This window comes from Phalacrocorax aristotelis, chromosome 5 (assembly GCF_949628215.1).
Source record: "Phalacrocorax aristotelis chromosome 5, bGulAri2.1, whole genome shotgun sequence".
Classification (NCBI taxonomy): Eukaryota; Metazoa; Chordata; class Aves; order Suliformes; family Phalacrocoracidae; genus Phalacrocorax; species Phalacrocorax aristotelis.
In genome coordinates, this window is record NC_134280.1 from 20,053,962 (window position 1) to 20,073,821 (window position 19,860).

At 38.0% G+C, this 19,860-nt stretch overlaps 1 protein-coding gene across 1 annotated transcript in view; it reads right to left on the bottom strand.

Annotated features, from left to right (window-relative positions):
- KCNH7 (potassium voltage-gated channel subfamily H member 7) overlaps positions 1–19,860 on the bottom strand; it is a 238,760-nt gene that overhangs the window by 65,966 nt on the left and 152,934 nt on the right. Inside the window, exons 5-6 of the mRNA XM_075093317.1 lie at positions 15,357–15,785; positions 7,146–7,360 (exon numbers count right to left, since the gene is read on the bottom strand). Of these exons, the coding sequence (XP_074949418.1) occupies positions 7,146–7,360; positions 15,357–15,785 (644 nt within the window). The remainder of the gene's footprint in view (positions 1–7,145; positions 7,361–15,356; positions 15,786–19,860) is intronic.

Consider the following 19,860-nt stretch of genomic DNA (forward strand, 5'->3'; position numbering starts at 1 on the left):
ATTGGTCATTGAGAACAGGACTAGCAAATAATAGAAAAAAGAAGATTCTCACTTCAGCAGAAACCAATATTTTAAACTTTCTATACTGTAACTATGGAATGCTGGCTCTACTTATGCCCCAATTTCATTATTATATGTCTGCCTTGCTGTTAATTGGAAGACATAGAAAAATTGTTTCCTCTTAATTCACAATTTTCTGCTTTATTTCAGCTTGCATTCCAAAATGAGCAGCCTTGAAATGTTGTTTGTGTGTAAGTTATTGCATGATGTTGTAAACGGAGCAGTGTTACAGCTGAATCAGATTGCTGAAAATGTATAGCTCAATAATTTGGTTTATTTTTAGGTCTTATATTGCCCCTCTCTGTTCTAGATGCTGCTAGTCTTCTTTTAGCCTGAAAACCTGAAGGTCAGTTTGAAATCATGATCATATAATAGTTCTTTTTATATCAACAGCCGAGACTGGCCTTGGGGGATATTGTGACTTATTTCTTAATCTTTTGGGGCTGACAGAATAGATCCTGGCCAAATTACAAAAACATGCAGTGAAACTACAAGGTCTATCACTTCATACATGACTCCCCTTTCACTAAGAGCTCCACTTTCAGAAGAGCTGTGGGTGTTCAGCATGTCTGCAAATCAGATTACAATCTTGCAATCAACCATGTAGTCCATCAAGAGATAGATTTATAATTTCTATTGATAATTTATGTAGTTTTATTTTATATAATTCTATTTATGTTTCATCATTTTTCTGCTTAAAACCAGAAGAGTAGTGTATCAGAGATGGAGAAGCAGGTGAATACCTGTTGAGAACTACAAGGGCATTGCCAGGGTATGCAGAGATGCAGTTAGAAAAGTAGAAGCTCAGCTCAAATTGAAATTGGCCAGATATGTCAAAAACTACAAGAAAGGGTTCTTCAGGTTCATAAACAAGGTGCAGAAACACAAGGAAAATATTGGCCTGCTGTTAAACAGGAGAGATGGATTAGTCACCAACATTGCTTAAAAGGCAGAGGTTCTCAACACTTTCTTCACCTCTCTCTTTATGAGCACTATTGGGCCCCAGGCTTTGGGAACAAAAATCCAGGTTAATGCAAACACAGACCCACCGTCAGTGAAGGAAGAGTTGGCATGTAAACCATTTCAGGAGCTTGAGCACTACAAATCAGTGGGTCCTGACAATATCCACTCACAGCTGTTAAGAGAGCTGGCTGATGTCACTGTGAGACCACTCTCCATAAACTTTGAGAAGTTGTGGAGATTGGGGGACATCCCAGAAGACTGGAAGAAGGCTAACGTCACCCCCATCTATAAGAAGGGCTTAAAGGAGGATCCAGGAAATTGTAGGCCCATCAGTCTTACTTCAGTCTCCGGGAAAGTTACGGAACGAATCCTCCTGGGTGCTATCACAAGTAAATGAAGCATGTAATTGGGAAAAGTCAGCATGGATTCACCAAGGGCAAATTATGCTCAACAAACCTTATTGCCTTCTATGACAAAGTAACCTGATTGGTTGATGTAGGGTGAGTGGTGGACATTGTGTACCTGGATTTCTCCAGGGCTTTTGATATGGTTTCCCACAGCCTCCTCCCAGAGAAACTGTTGTGTTACAGTCTAGCGAAGTGGTCTGTGCAGTGGGTGGGGAACTGGCTAACAAGTGGCACCCAGAGGGTGGTGTGGTAAATAACTCCTTTTCAAAATGGCAACCTGTCACAAGAGGGGTCCTCCAGGGATCAATATTGCGCCCAACACTATTTAATATCTTCATAAGTGATCTGGATGATGGGATTAAGTGTACCATGATGAAGTTTGCCAATGATACCAAACTGAGTGGGGAAATGGATGCTTTGGAAGGGAAAGCCACCCTGCAGGAAGACCTGGATAGGCTGGGAGAGGAAGAACCTTATGAAGTTCAACAAAGATGAATGTAAGGTCTTGCACCTGGGAAACATAATCCAGGAGTGCAGCACAGACTGGGATCTACCCAGCTGGAGAGCAGCTCTGTGGAAAGGGACCTGGGGGTCCTGGTAGACAACAAGCTCAATATGAGCAAACAGTGTGCTGCTGCGGCAAAGAAATCCAACAGGATGCTGGGTTGCATCAACAAGGGCATCAGCAGCAGAGATAAAGGATTCATTATCCCACTCCACTCAGTGCTTGTCAGGCCACACCTGGAATACGGTGTTCAGTTTTTGTCCCTGATATACAAAACAGATGTGAACAGGCTGGAGAGGGTCCAGAGAAGAGCCACAAAGATGATCAAAGGACTGGGAAGCCTGCCATATGAGGATAGGCTGAGAGAACTGGGTTTGTTCAGCTTTGAGAAAAGAAGGCTTAGGGGAGACCTTATCACTGTGTTCCAGTATTTAAAAGGTGGCTACAGAGAAGATGGAGACTCCCTTTTAACAAGGAGTCACATGGAAAAGATGAGGGGTAGTGGGTACAAGTTACTCCTGGGGAGATTCTGACTGGACACAAGAGGAAAATTTGTCATAATGAGAACAATGAGCCATTGGAATAATTTTCCCAGGGAAGTGGCGGACTCCCCAACATCGGACACTTTTAGGATTCGGCTGGATGGGGTGCTGGGCCATCTTCTCTAGACTGTGCTTTTGCCAAAAGAGGTGGGACCAGATGATCCTTGAGGTCTCTTCCAACCTGGTATTCTATGATTCTGTGATTTTATGATTTGATCAGCCATATAACCAGTTTGGGTATATATATTTCCTACAGGTGGCTGGATGATGAAACTGTTTTGAAAAATATTATTTTCAAAAAGTTTGAAGATCATAGAGTTTTACCTTCCTGTAACTCAGTTATTGAGACAAATCATAAACAACAGATATATACTGGGACTTTCAACCACATGCTATATCTCAACAGACTGATGAATTTTATGGGGATCAGTAATCTCTGAACATTAATGATCAGGGGCTACAAAATAGTTTTTCTTAACACAATAAAGAGATCCATAGTTTATAAGTTTATTAACTGGGCCAGCCGTTGTTTGCTGTCAGTGGGTATTCAGGAATTCTCTCCTTTCTTTGAAAATAAGCATAGGTGCTGACTATTCTAATCATGCAGCTCTGAGTCTGTTCACAACAAAGTTCACAGCTTGGGAGTCATACATCAATGGGAACAGGATGCGTAAGAAGATTTAAAATAAATCAGTATTTAAACAAAGGATAAAATCACTTACTGTTGCACCTCTGCACGCTGTAATTTTAAGGCCAGAAGTCCTCTTTATGAATTAATCACAAATGTTAAGGGACAGATGTCAATTTTTTGCCCCACTGCTTTCTTTAATAAAGTCTACTTTTTGTGCCTCTGGGAAGACTTGTCTCTTTCTAACAATCAGTGTCAGGTCTCCAACTGAACCTGTCAGTGCCAAAGAGTGCAGAAATTGGACTGTCCCTCTGAACAGACTGTCAAAAAAAATTAATAATGAAAAAAAGTAAGTTGGTAAGTTGAGAATCTCCTAGAACGAAGTCTAGATTAGCGCCTCTGGAAATTATAATATGAAACATCAAAAAAAAACCAAAACCAAAACCCAAAACAAAAGCCTTTTCATAAGTTGAAATGGAGATGTAGATTTAATTTTAGTGACAAATATCTATACTGGGATATGACAATGCCAGTTTTCCAATAAGGACTTCCTGGCAGCTACTGCTGGGCTATTCCTCTCAGTAAAAGTCAATCTTATGCAGAAACAGGCCTCCAGAAGATGTTATGCTAGTCTGCATCATACAAGGGATTTTGGTCAGTGAAGACCCAGGTGAAAGGCCAAGAGATCGGTGTGTCTACTTATTCGGGACCATCACTTGTGCAACACTTCACTGCAAGTATATCTTAAGGCAATATTTATCTCTATGTAATGTCCTGAACACTCCTGTTAAGTAGTAAGACAATATTTTTAGGGTCTTCACAGCAGAATTTATTACCTAGCTGTTTTTGAAGAGATTAATTTATTTGTATTACTTAAAAGGTAAGAATCTGAGGATTATATTTATTTATTTACTTATTAAATTCTGAAGTGAAAAGTTGTTTTTCACACCTGCATTTCAAAGTTCATATTTTTCACCCAAAGTACCAACCCTTTCCCACAACATCTTCTGTTCCTTCTGAAATTATTTTCTAAACCTTTTTCTCCCATCTGCTCCTAATTTATTCCACTAAAATCTCACTGCTAAAGCATCTCAATCCTCTTTAAATATTTTCTGAAAGTGTATCGCTTCCTATAAACACAATGATCGTGACTCTATTCATTATTCTTCCTCTACCTTGTGAGGGTAACAAAGTGCCATCCCCTCCTTTTTCACTGTCTTCACTACCTGAATTACTTCTCCAGCTTGTGGATATGATAGAAGTCATACAGCTGTTATTTCTGGAAAGAAGAACCTCTTGTATCCTGTGATGCTGATACTGAGTTTGATAATATTGATGCATGAGAGAGAATCCAGAGTGCAGTGATCCAACTGTGAGGGTCAGTGATACCTTAGTGTGGTGCATATCAGTGGAAATGTCAGGTTATAGCAGCAGAACCAAATCTCTCAGCAAAGCTGAGGAAAGGAAAGGGAGAGAGATACACAGTGAGGAGTAAAAAGAGAGATGAACGAATGTTTGAATAGTGCAATATGTGACTGGAAGTGGCCTTCCAAGTCCTGCAATCCCAGAAAAGCACATCATGCTATCTATGCCTTTAATACATTTCTCAGGCTCTGTCTAAAGACATTTGGAATTCCTGCCCTAACATCTTTATTGGAAGACTATTTCAGAATGTCACTACTCTGATTAAGGGTGACCTTTTAACTTACCATGGCCATTTTATACTCATTTGCTCTTTTAATGATATTGTCCCACAGATTAAAGAGGTCATATAGCCCTCTGTACATTTTTGATGCTGTTTCACACATTTGAGTATCAGAGGACTGTGCCAGCATCAGCATACCCTAATTATCTCATCTGACATTTCTGCCGTATTCTTTTCTCAACACTGTGCTCAAACCTTCCAAAACCACTTTTCCACAATTCTGCAGATACAAAATGGATATATGGGCCTATGACAAGTTTTGCAAAGAGATTTAGATTTTAAAGACACAGGCAGACATGCAGTGGAACATCCGAAGTGCTGATTCTTATAAAACATTGAAATCACTCGGGATTAGAAACATAAACTGGACTAAAAGTAGCCACTTGCATCTTCTAAATGTCCATTTCCAATCTAATTCATGAATAACTGGCTAACTAGATCTTTGGCTATTGTATTCAGTAGAACTACATTTATTTATAGGTCCTAGGAGTTTTTCCTTGTACCAAATCCTGGAGTTTAGGATGCAACAGCAACTAAAAACATTGATAACTGAATATAATAAGAGAGGAAGGAACAGCTGTGGGAATTCTTTCCAATTATGATGAATGGTATATTATCAAAGTTTGCTACACAAATTGTATTCTGCACATTGGTTGAGATAGTTCTAGTAAAGGACATAAATGTAAATGTAAATAAATAATATAATAAAAATATAAATAATATAAATGTAAAATTAAATTGGAAGTCTTTTGTGAACTATAAAGATTTTACAGAGCTTTTCAAATTTAATTTTGAATTTAGCTAGTATTAGTGTTGCTGGAAGGTTTAGCTGATCCAAGCCATTTCTATCAGACCTCTTCATAATATATAAGTTGCTTGGAGAATAAACAGATTATTATTTTTTTAATTTTTTTTTCCCCATACCAGTGTCATTAGTATGTAGAATCTTGTCACGCTGGCACTAATTAGTTTGGCACAGCCAGAATTTTGAAACAAACAGTCATGCTTGACTTATGCTTACATAACTTAGAAAAATTAGTCTTTTTAATGTAACTTGAATTTTTGCCATATTATCTGCAAAAAGATTTCTATGTATAAGTACTATGAATAATTTAAAACATATCAAAATGGATCCAGAAGAGATTAAATCTTTCACAACTGACCAGGGAAGAAGTACAATGGTTGCAGATTCAAGTTAGCTATCAAAGACAAAATATATGAAAGATAAAAATCCAATTACTTTTTAGGCACTAACTGATCTCAAGATAGAACTGATAGAACTTTTATCTCTATTTCTCTAGGAGGGTGTACAATACATTTCTTTTTATATCCATCAAAGGGCGTAGGAGATTGGAAAATATCTGGCATAGTACCAATGTACAGAAGCTTCAGTCTGGTCTATGGAAGGCAGGTCAGGAGTAAGTGAAAAGCTACTCTTGGCAAGATCTTCCTTATAGAATCTCTATCTGCATGTTAATACAAAACACTTGTCACCTCTTTCAGTGTGTCAGTGGATGGGCTTAAAGGGCTGACCCTCTGCTTACTAAGACTATAAAAGTTATTTGGGATACTGTCTTGTTTTAATATTTTTTTTCAGTATGCTGCACATTGGTAGCCTGTCCTTGTCAATCTCCATGTGACACTACAACGCAAATGTAATATTGATACTGAATTTAGCTGAAAAGTTCTGTTGCCTTCAGAGGGCACTGTATCTGCCTTAGAGTGAAGAAATATGCTATCTTGAATTGTTTTCAGTTTTGTTTCAATTGTATGCCTCATTTCCAAGTATGACAGAATATATCATACATCTAGTCCAAAGGTATTTGCTTTTCATTTTGACAGCCTTTTTGATATATGCATATGGAAAAGATACCCATAGGAAAGAGCATTATGAAAACCCAAAGAACTGGAATAGAATTTACAAGATGTAACTATGGCACCTCTACCAGTGGCACAATCACCTACCATTTGTTATCACATTGTGCCTTGCACTGATCAATTCATAAAGCTCAGAAAAAGAAAAAAGAATGAAAGTACCATTTATGACTGACAGGAATCACTGAAATTAGTGGATCTATTTGGGGCACCTGGTGCATACTACAGCTTTTTTCCACTGAAGAATAGAAACCAGAAATATTTTGTTTGTTAGCAGTTATTATCTAATGTTGTAAACTACCTCATGTGCAACTGAATTGGAGGTAAAGTAAGTAACATCTCAAACCCTTCAAGTTGTCTTAGAGATGTCCAAATCATTCATGAAAAGAGTAACAATCTATTGAATAAACTGACAGCTCCACAAATGGAAAAGGGACTAAAATAATGACTATTACCTTACCTGGGTAACCTTCTCTGTTACATTGTGCGTTCGGTCTTTCACCTTAGGTGCAATAATTGCTTTCTCTGAAGAAGGAGGAGATGAAGATTTTTTTTCACTTTTGATATCTGAAAAGTTCAGTGTGAGTTGAGGAATTTTGTTGATTGTACTGTATTTGTTGAGATTTGAATCCGATGTGGATCCCAACAGACTTGACTTGATATGATTAAAAGGCCCTGAAAAATCAGAACACATATTTAGTACTTGACAAATGCAGAGAAATAAGTTATCGTTAATGTTTAAGTGGGATATGTTAAAAGTGTAGTTAAAAACTATTTTTCACTACACTATTTGTTAATAGCAAAATTTATCTACATTTCAAAAATAAATATTGCTAATAAGAATCAAGTTTAGTATTGGATGTAAAAATGAAATTTCCTTTACATATAGCCCCCAATATATTTTATAAAGCCAATGGATTGCAGAGTATATAATGCATCCATATAATGCTCCATTACAACTCTGGCTGAATATAAAGACTATATTCTCATTTGTTTATAAAAGCAGAAATAGGACACATGATTATATAAGAGTGTCTGGACTGAGTAAACCCTCTATTATCACATATGTACTGTTGCTCATGCTTACATGATAGTTCACAAATGCCTTTTGGTAAACTGTAAAATTGAGTAGACCCCTGCTCTACCCCTGTTAACTCAAGTAACTCGATCCTTAATCAATGGTAATATTAACCTAAGATTTTCCTAAAAGCCTTTGATCTTGAAGTATCAAAAAATGTTTCTTCAATTGTCATTACCAACAGAATTTTCCAAACAATAGGGATACCCATATGTAGAATATTAATGGAGTATTTAATATACACTTAAATATCTTATACTAATTTAGTGCATCATGACAGATAAAAAATATAGAGTTTGTGTACTTCATAGGGTACATATCCATTATAATTATTCTTTTCAATACTGGACAGAGTTCTTTTTACAACAAGAAAGCAATATAACTGTCCAGTACATTTATTTTGTACTGCCATCATGAAGTTGGTCCAGAAGCAAAAAAATATTCATATTAAGGAAAATCTGTGTTTCAGAATAATACTGGAAAAAAGAATTATAAAAATGTTTAGACAGTGAGAGCTAGATGCAGTTATGGATTTAAGAAAAAAATCGAGGTCTTGCAGTCATTAACAATGTATCTGAAGTGTGGGATCGAAAGGTATTTCTCAGATCCACATGAGAACCTTACTACAACCTAATTCTATTATGGGCAATAATCTGATGTTTTTTCTTCTACTGTTTTTTTGAGTTTTCTTGTCGTCTTGGGAGGGAAACAAGAACTGGTGCTATGATTCAGGAACAGCCCATGGGACAGGATTAGGCCTATGAGGTAAATTGCAGAGTCAACAGCGGAACAGCTGGATGGTATTTGCAATGTGTGAATGAGTGAAATTCAAAGTAACCAGCTGCCTGGAGATAGCTGTGGGGAAGTGCTTCAGGCAACGATGAATTCTACTTTTTTTTTTAAAAAAAATTCTTTAAGTGAGGTCTGGTCTACCGTCACACCTGGCTTAGCTTGCTTGCTGAAGAACCAGACTTTTAAAATGCTTTCTTAGCTTAAAAGGATTTATATACATGCTTTCTATCTCCAGAATTCATGCTAATTTTATGTTAATCTGAGCTGAAGATAGAAATCCTCTACTACTCCATTTCAAATTGTGCCACTGTGCAGAAAAGAATTCAAGATGACAAGGGAGGGCACAATGCTCTAGACTAACAGTTCATGTCCTCCCCTGGGAGATATCAATTTGGTGGTTCTGCTCTCAAGACTTTCTATATTTTGTCCAATGATCATCTGATGTAAGATAAACAAAATTTTCTGGCTGAGTGCTCTAACCACTAAGCTACAAAATCAGTCTGTTTTTTCCTTAGACCATTGAACCTAGGATATTCTTTGTGGAACAACTTCACCTGGAAAAAGGAAGAAAGCACTTCTTTCTCCCATAAGGGCTGCTAAAAAGCCTGGTACTGAGGACACTAACAAGGACTTAGAATATTGTGTTTGAACACCTTTTGGTCCAGGTAGGACCTAAATTTATCTTCCACATCATCTATGTGAGTCGGTTAAAAAGTGGTCTTCAGAATAAATCAGGGCTCACAATCTCCTCACAAATCAGTGAAGTGGCTAATCTAGCTGGTGTGTGCTATATATGTATGGTCAGACTGCAGTTTTTCAGCTCTACCTCCCTACATAGTTGTAACAATTCATAGTTTTTGAATATTGAGTAGGCTTAGGCATGAATGGGGTATCAAGTTGGGGCCATTTGGCAGATGAACAAGATCCTTGATACCTAAAGAACTCAAAGGTAAGAGGTAACTAAGGGAGTTTAGGCAATTCCTTGATTAGCTAGTAGATAAGATTTTTTTTCTTTGTAGTAACTTTATAGATGCTTAAATTGCATTGAAGTTTTGCTTTCTGGGGTTTAAATCTTGTATTGCTTCTGTTCCAAAGGGAATTACTCTCTCCTTCGCTACCTAAGATGCCCTAGTGCGTGATATTAGACTTAAGTTAATTGCACATGAGAATAAAACCTTTCTTTTTTTTTATCCACCTTCTTTTGCTTTAGAAAGTGGTGAAAGGTATATATGTACTTCATTGATAATGGTAATTAACTGAAAGGCACAAACAGCTTAAGTGAGCTGATACTTGACAGCTAATGGACCTTTGCTATGCTTTCATACCAGGAAGCAGAAAAAGAGGGCCATAACAAATTGCAATCACAACTGACACTAATTGGCACCCTGACTGACAGTTTCAGCAGAGTGGCCAAGAACTGAATAAGCAGGGAGAGTGTCATGCTTCTGTCTACCCTACAAAGGAGATTCTTTAAGGTTAAGTTTGAGCTTTCCATTTTTATGGTAGGATTCTGTTGCCCCTGCTTCACAATGCGCTGAGAAATGATTGCACTCTCCTGAGCTGTCATCTTTCACCAGCAGTAAATGCACTTATAAAGGTTGTTTTACAGTACAGAGACTACACTTTTTTTCCCCCCAAGATTTTGCCAGCATACACATGAAGCAAATGCAATGATTTCATAGTCCATGAGTGGCTTTACAGAACCTAGGTCATGCACTGCATGCAGTTTAGAGAGAAGACTTTACCAGGTACACACACTTTTTGCATCATGCATGAAGTCACAAACCATTTTTCAGACGTAGCTACAAATATTGCAACTAAACTGAACATTTTAGTAATTGTTTTCTAGAAATTGAGGAAATCACTTAAGAATTATGTTCAAATTGCTCCTAAAAGATGTAGCTCAGTGCTGGTGAATAGAAACAATTTTGGAACTGCACTAAATATTATTTAGACATGAAATTGGCAATGAAGTTCATGCATGCACATTTTAATACTACAGGAAGCTTGAAACCATACCCCCTGCCATCCAGGAACGTGAAACTAGTTTTAAGGAGACAAAAGAGGAATAAGTGAAGATACTTCCACGAGGCTCCTGATTACCAGTTACTTTAGTTTTGAGATAGTTAACTGAAAGCTAAGCAGCTTATAAAAATAAATTGTTTGCTAGTGGCCCCACCCAATTGTACATGCTTTCACAGGTAAAACTCCTGGTAGCTTCAACAGAAGTTTTGCCTGCTTAAGGACAACAGCACTGAGTTAAATAACTTGCTCTGTCTCCCTCCCTTTCTTTTTTGAATTAACAGATAATTAAGTTAAATGACAGGTTAACGATGCCTTCACTTTTTCCAGGGATTGGTAGTTAGTGCTTTGAGACAATAGTTAAGGGAACAACTAAATGTTTGACAAATATAATTTAAGTAATGCACCTGGCCCTAGAGAGGTCAGCATGAGAACGTTGCATTTGAACATTTCATACAGCAGGCAAAGAAACATGCCAAAAAGTGTGGCTGTTTGAAACTCTGGAAGGTACAGTCTAGATGTATACTTTACCTTTGACATTGCGACCATTGTCTGGTTTTCAGCATAATAAAAGTGAAGAAAAAGAGAAAAAAGACAACTAAAATCTACATCAGAAAAAGCAGAAAATATTGCTTCGAAGTATGTATGTGGTTTGAATTAAAGTATTTTTGCACTTCCTTGATTATATTATGTAGACTTTTAGTCAAGATGAAGTCACTTTGCCAACTGAGAGAACATCTGCAACACTGTTTGGCATAGATCAGCAGGTAGTAGGACGGGCTTGAGCTAACTTGCCTTAACAGCAACATGACAAAATTGTTTCTCCACAAGTCCAGTGCTGGGTTGGAGGTCAAAAGTGCTAACCCATGAAGTGGTAGTTAGTCACATGTAATTAAGTGAGGCTGAGGCACCCACAGCTGTGGGTGGTGGCGCAGGCTGGCTGGCTGTGTGGGGCTGCACAGGAGGCCCTGCACAGACCACCAGGCCTCACGCCTGCCCAGGACTCACAGAAGGAAAAGTTTTTACCATGGCAGCAGGCTGAGCAGCACCTTTCTGAGTAAATACTAGAGAAACACTGAGGAGAAAGATGTGCCTTAAACCTTTCTTCAGCTCTTAGGTGCCCTTCCGCAATGTAACAAGTTGGAAAGCTCTCTGGGCTCACAGGCATACCCAGCCCTCAATCCTCTCATGAGATCAAACCTCTTTAGGGAGAATATTATTATTGTTGTTGTTCTTGTTACTATTAATTATTATTTTAAAGAAGCCACACAGGTGGATAGGTAGATGCCACCCCTATTCGTGGGTGTACAACAAAACCTGCTGACTGCCCTCCCTTCGCACTGTGCCTCTGCCTGGCTGCGGCAGCACCAGCAGGGGTGAGGGTGGGCGAGGGCCCCAGGGGCTGGCGAGGAATGAGGGGCCAGGCACAAGGATGCTGCCCTGCCCCTCTGTGCTGCCAACTACCGTGACCAGCTTAGCAGCTTGCAAAGGTGCATCAGGATCAAGCTGATATTCACCTGCGGTTGTCTCACACTGACAGGCCGACTCTGAGGGCTGAGGTGGCTGTGCCCTCGTCTGCCCCAGCAGTAGCCCTGTCCCTGCAGAGCACTTGCATTAGCCCTGCTCTGGAGAAAGGCTGTGCCCTTCTCCTGTGAGGGGAATCAGAGGTGACCTTGGGCCTTGTCTGTGGCATCACGTCACACCTGCTGCCTTTCTGGCTTTTCCTCAGCTTCCTGAGAACTGGGGAGCACGGGACATCAGGCTGGGCCCTCTGCACCATGGGTGTGGGAGAGTATTTAGTTCCTCTCAGCCTGACACCTCTCTGTGCCAGATGCCTGTAGCAGCAATGCAGATTTGGTAGGCTGAATTAGGCTCAAAAGCCTGCTGTTTTATCAGAAGACCGCAGGGATGTTACTGAGGTCACTTTCTGAAGAGAATAAAATTCCCAAAGAGTCCCTGTGAACATGTACCCGCCTGCAAGATCTGGATTGCTGGTGTTTCAGGTGGGAAGGGCTTGGCTGGAGTTTGGGCAGAGGGTGGAAGATGCAGTTCCTGCCCTGCTGCTTTTGCTGTCAAATAGACAAATTTAGAATGGAATTCAATTGAGTATGCTCAAATGAATTTTAAATCCTGAATTGTCATTTTTACTGTAATACCTTTCAGCATATAATGGCCACAGCTTTTCAAGTGATAGGCAACTAGGCTACATAAATTAACACATGAAATAATTTGTATTCTCGATTGCCTTATCTGAAAAATAAAACCCCAGAAATTGACCGTGGACTGTGGGTGAATTACTGTAGTTAGTATTGAACTAAATAATACTATTCTCTTCTGTCAGAATTCTATTATGCTGCTTCAGTTACTATTATTTGAACTGGAAAAGCTGGAAAAAAATTAAATCTGAATCCTAAATTGCATTTTCAGACAGAGTAGTGTTTTTCAGTGGATTCAGGGAAATTCAGAATTATTTGGATCAATAAACAAAATAAAAATGGAATGGGAAATATATTAAACCTTGTGGTTCCTTGGGTAATACATTTTGAAACATCAAAGGCCCCATATTTTAGCCTTTTGGGACCGTAGTTGACTTTTACTTATTGTATTTCACTTTTACTTAGGGCTTTACATTCTCCAGTATGCTATCTACAGCTTCTGCTCAGAATCTGTGAGTCCAGAGAAGATGATTTAGACTGAATTCTTGTTGCCTAACTTGCATGGATAATTTTATAGCAACAATAGGGTTTTATGGCTCACTGTTGATTAAAGCAAGCAGGACTTGCTGGCTAAATTTAAACATCTTTTCAGCATAAGGTGCCAAATTCTAATATGCTTGGAAGCAGATGGCATCAAGGATGGTTACTAATTCTAATGCAATTCTAACAGCCATCCTCTGTTCTGCTGTACTTTTTTAGAACACACATGTATGACCTAAACTTAGGGCCAGATTCTGTACTATGTTGTAGCTTATGCAAAGTGAAATCACAGTGGCAGGGTTTTGTCTGTTTACACTGTAAATGATCACATCATATGAGAGCCATAAGAATTCAGATGGATTATTGACTCCTTATAATGAAGTTTATTTTCCTTAGTATTTAATATTTGAAAAATATTATTTAGTGAAATGGAGCTAGAAATTTCTGCTTCTCCACACAGCAAGTATTAAATTATGTGGCAATTTCTGCATGAGCTTTGTACCACCATAACGAAGACACTTAATATTTGAACTGATTTTTACGCTTTGTCATCATATAACTATACGAAGAATGATCAAGTGGGAAGTACTTTAATGATAATAAGTTCTGAAAATAGCAATTGACAAAACAGATACCTTTACATGTGTTTTATTTGAAAGGTTAGTTTAAATATCTGGGGAAGTTGAAACCAAAATGAAGCTTATGCAATAGTCCAAAAAGACATGCCAAGGTTCAACCTTGGAGATTTTTGCCTCTACATCCTGATCTTGAAATTTTGGCTTGAATGTGAACATGAAATATAGCAAAAAGGTATGGTACACATTGGATTTAATAGAATTTTCAGTTTCACTTGAACTGAAATAAATCAGAGACCAAAAGAAACAGAAATGAGGAAAGAAGCATTTACTCTTGTATTAAATCCAGGAAGAGTAACTGGAAGGAACAATTAGTTCTGCTGTTCTACAAGTTAATCTGGGTAGCAGAAGAGCATTTGGACTTATATTTTAGCAGATGTACAGAAGCAAAGGCCCCTTGATGTGGACCTTACAAAGGGCAGGGTAGCTTAAAGGAATTTTACACTTGTGGTCAATGAATAGGAGAAAAACAGGCAATCATTGAAAATGAAAATTAATTTTCTTGCTAATTTATGAATCTGTGCACAGTCTTCCATGACACATGTTTCTGAAATCTTAAAATATTCCACATACATTCCTTGTCATCTGGCTTATGCAGAAAGTATGCAATTTTAGTCATTAGACCATGAGTAGCTGCAAAAGCATTGTATATGTGGCACTCTTCTGCAAAATTGAGTTTTAAAGGTGCCTCTCCATTCACAGGGCTTTCAAATACCTGCTTGCTAAGCTGTTTCCCAAGTTTCTCAAACTCCCTGTCTCCGACAAGAACTCATGGACCACACTCCATGACTTTCTGTAATCAGGAGAGGCAGTAGAAAAAGAAGGCAGAGAAAACATCTTTCTAAATTTTGCTGGTTGCGAGAGTACACTAACACAAAGAGAAAATCACACATGAGTTTTACACTAAGCATTTCGTCATTTCACAAAGTATTTCAATGGAGTTGCTGAGGGTATTTTCTCCAATGTGGCAGAAAAAGCATGTCTCAGTGTTGGATCAGTGAATATACAATGTACACATTACAGATTTAAGAAAAAGAAACTGATCAGTCTCTGAAGTAGGATTTCATACAATCAAAGACAATCTAATATATGAGAGTACAGGACAGAACTGTATGTGCATTTTTGACTTGATCACCTGATTTTTTTACCCCAAAATACCAATATTAACTTTAGAAATGTTGGGCCCAATTTTGTTATATCCCTATACAGAAGGCAGATGGAATTCTAAGAGCAACGCCACGATTTCATTGGTCTGCTTAGACATGAAAAGTAGTATTTAGTGTAAATAAGCCTGGCACAGTTGGGCCCTTAATATTTTTGGTGTGCCTTTTAATGTATACAGCTGATTATATTTAGTTTTGCATACAAAGTGATGATAATTACTATGAAAAATTGCAATAATTCCTTTCTTAGTACAACAGAGAATACTGGTTGACTTTCTACCATACCTTCGCTTGCGTGACGGTCCCTAAAAATGTTCTTGGGATGGACGTTAAAGCCTTCTATGTCATGTACTGAAGATGCTCTCCGTATACTACAAATGCTTTCCTTTGATCTGGAGTGGGTTAGTGGATTGCTTGTCTGTAGCATGTCAGGGTAAAGTCTATCCCATTGCTGTTTAGGTGATGAATGGTCAAGAGGTCCTGATATATTAACCAAAGGTGAACATTTACTGGGTTGAATCAGTGCTTTTGTATCATCCACTTCTGAAGGACTACAGCTTTCTTTCGTAGGTGATTTAAAGTGCTTCATAGCCATTGAGTCATCGCTGTGCTTAGATGAATCGACTATCACTGCATCAGGGTCTTCCTGTGGTAAGGACTGCTTTCTGTATGTTAAAAGTCTCAATCCAGGTAACCGGAACCCAAAAAGTCTGCCTACAGTAAATACATGCAAAAGAAGAAAATGTTACATATTAGTTTTATGTCATGAAGATCTGCTTTTTTTCACACACAGTCAGAGTGCATAATAACAACTACTATAACTGACCTATTCCTAATAAATTACAAGGCTTAGCAATGGAATGTGCAAATATGGAAATATATAGCTGTAAGTTTGTTATAGTCATGATGTTAAAGAATTTAGTACTTCAGTCAGACCACCTAAGTTATTGAGCTCAGAATAGGGATCACAGAATCACAGAACGGTAGGGGTTGGAAGGGACCTCTGGAGATCATCTCATCAACCCCCCTGCTTGAGCAGGCACACCCAGAGCAGGGGTCACAGGACCATGTCCAGGCAGGTTTTGAATATTTCCAGCAATGGAGACTCCATAACCTCTCTGGGCAGCCTGTTCCACTGCTCTGTTACCCTCACAGTAAAGAAGGTTTTTCTCATATTCAGGTGGAACTTCATGTGTTCCAGTTTGTGCTCATTGCCCCTTGTCCTGTCATCGGGCACCACTGAAAAGAGTCTGACACACACCCTTCAGATATTTATAAGTATTGATGAGATCCCCCTCAGTCTTCTCTTCTCCAGGCTGAACAAACCCAGGTTTCTCAGCCTTTCCTTATAGGGACTGGAGCATCTCCCTTGGTCATCCTTGTAGCTCTCCACTGGACTGTCTCCAGTAGTTGCCTGTTTTTCTGGAACTGGGGAGCCCAGAGCTGGGCACTGTACTCCAGGTGTGGCCTCACTAGGGTGGAGCAGGGGGGAAGGATAACCTCCCTTGACCTGCGGACCACACTCCTTTTAATGCACCCCAGGATACTTTTGGCCTTCCTGGCCACAAGGGTACATTGCTGGCTGGATAGTAGCATTGATTCTACAGTCTGTTTTAGAAGAGATAAGGTAATCTGTTCTGATGGTCCTTTCTAAATTAAAAATCTATACATCTATAAAAGACTGCTAGAACACTTCACGCAACTTTGTTTGGTAGCTGTTAGCCTGAGATAGGTGTTTGTGGATTCTATTATCAGTGGAAATCCATGTCCTTAAAAGTGTACTCCTATTTTATCGATTTAATGGCTACAAATTAAACAGGAAGATACCAGTGCTAATCCTTCAGGAAAGAAGAATAAGTTGTGTATCAATTTTTTCACAATCCTTTCCAATACTTACTTTTTAAGCTTAAATGAAACACTTATTCTGAATGAATTTAAACTGAAAAGTAAAGGAACATGCAGGAGGAAAAAATAGCTACACAGCTCTCAAGCCTCAGTTGCACTTGTACAATGCAATTATCTTTTGTACATTTGCATGGGTGTGGTCATAGTTGGGCTCAGTGTATTGAATGGCAGGGAAGGCTATTCTGAGTGTGTGGAAGAGTAACAAATTGTAAGAAGTATCAGTAGCTGAGAGGAAGTGTAAAATATGATGTGAATAAAGAAAATATTGGGGAAGAACTGTAAAATCTACAGGCTGTCACTCTAAAAAACCCAAACCCAGATAGCAAATATTTTATGGTATTGTCTAATACAACTCACAGATGAAGGCACAGAGACTTCTGATGTACAGAAAGTATAGTAAACAGTTTAGAAAAAGAAATGCTAAAAAAAAATTAACAAAAGAAAATAACTGAAGTAACTTAAATGAGGAGATGTCATTACATAAATGGTCTGCCTTATCTAATAGCTTCTTGTCACTTATCACTTTGCTACATGAGTGTTTTCCACAGTGAATCAATAGCAAAATGATCTCTCAGAGCACGCCTTGAAATGACTTGTTATTCTCTCTTACTGGTATAAGAAATTCTGGCTGGGATAAGATTTCACATTTTTTTCAGTCAGTTTTAATCACCATTGTTCGTAGCTAGTTAATGTTCATTAATATTTATCATTGCATACTGAAATGTTTTGAAATAGTCTTTCATTGATGCCTATGCCCAACAGTAAGTGGAGAGCAATTGATAGCAGAGCTATCATTTAATTTTTTAAAATGAATGTCCTGTGTATTTAGTACTGAATTTATTTTGAATTCTAAATGAATGAAAGTGAGAGTGCCCTGCCCTTTTTAAAAGATAACCTGTGTAAGAGCTAAAGCTGCTATACTAGACAATGCCAGAGGTCCATCTAGCACACTGTTAGACCTCTGATATTTTGCAGTAGTGGACACATGGAGAAGGAGTTTAAGAACCACTACATTGTGTTATTTGTCCCAGTAAATTTACTCAGTTTCTGGCTATCTGCAGTTCAGAAACTTTCTGAGCCACAGTCTGTGTTCAAACCACAAAATGAATGTTTGGTGTATGTTTCTTCCATGAATTTGTCTCAGTGCTTTTGAAGCACAGTTGTACTTTGATCTGCAAAGCATCCTATAGGAAACAGTTTCATAATTTTAGCATACTTTTGTGAAAAAGTACTTCCCCTTGCTTGCTATAAACCTGTTGCCTTGGGGAGGGTTCTAGTTCCTATTATATGAAAAATAGCTAATGATTTCTCCCTTTTTATAGTCTCAATAATGTTTATAGCTTTTCATACATCTGTCACATTCCTCTTTGTACACCTTTTTTCCACACTGAAGAATGCTAATGTAACTGTATTGTGTACCTCTGATCATCATTCTCACTCTTCTCAGTTCCTTTTCATTTCTAATGTAATCACTTTTGACAGTGGCCTGAGCTACTCCCAGACTCAGAGATCAATGCAGTGACATAATGGCTTTTTGTTTTGATCTCAGTTCCTTTCTTTATAATTCCTATTATGTGATTGCCTTTTTGAGTTATCTTCCTAGCCTGTGCTAATTTAAGATATTTTCACAACAGCTGAGAGATTTCTTTCTTGATTCATAACAAGTAATTTAGTCTCTATTATGTCTGTAAAAAAATTTGTTTGCTGTTTTATCGCCTGGCCACTCAATGTCATAGGATATGTCTGTAAATCTCATACCATATTCTGAATAATTCTGTGACATCCGCAAACATTCTCACCTCGCTGTTTGCACCTTTTTTATCCAAGTAATTGAAAATGTATTCAATAATAAAGAACCCGTGAGACTCTACTGATAACATCTCAGTATTTAGAAATCTGGCCATTTATTTCCACCTTTTTTCCCCCTACTTCAAAATAGAAATACATGTAACAGTCTTCCTTTTTTTTCCTCTTGACAATTTCTGAAAAAGCTTGTTGAATTCCAAATATTTAGCATTGAGTCTATTACTCTAATGCATATACACACACAACAGTACGGTAGACAGACATCTCTATTATATAAAACAGTCATGCATGTTTTAGACAGCAGCTAGAGTGCCAATTTTCAATCTGCACAGTCATATTCAGCAGAGTGCTCCTTGGGAACATGCATATTTCTTCTAACTTACTAAGTATACTTGAGCAAATTGCTTACAGTTCAAATTAGTGAAGTACATAAAAAATTATTTTATTATTTTTAAATGCACATAGAATTGAGTTGTAAAGCAGTTCATAAATCAGTTTTGAAGGTTTATTGCATCAGAAGTGAAATAAATACTGTAATTCTTTTTTTTCATCAATTACAATGAAGGTCTTAAAAATACCATTCATAAGGTTTTCTGGCATTAGACACTGCTAAAGACTTTTTGCTGGGACTCTATTTTAGGCATATTCATGGTAGTGCAGATGGTCTTTTCTGCTTCACCAAGTTAATATGACCATGTTATACTGCATTACTCATTTAGCTGTCTAGCTGCAGTTCAGCTGGAAAGAACACTCAGTGAGAATTTTGCATCTTGCTAAGACTCTTGGACATGGAATAGAAAACTTAAATGAGTAGCTTTTTGCTGTTCTTCTATAAACTGTAATAAATGGTCTCAAAGTTAAAAGCCTTATTTGCTTCTTTTTAGTTTGAATATTCTTTAGAGGAGGAGTATTGTTATTCTTCATCAGCGTATAGATAATGAGCTGTATGCTGTGTTGGACATTCAGCTCTCTCCTGCAGTACTGAAGCTAAAGCCATCAGGAGGCCCATTCAGAATTTGTCTAGTTCACATTATACTTCCTTGCTCAGCTCAGTAACAATACTGTTTGTCACGAAGCA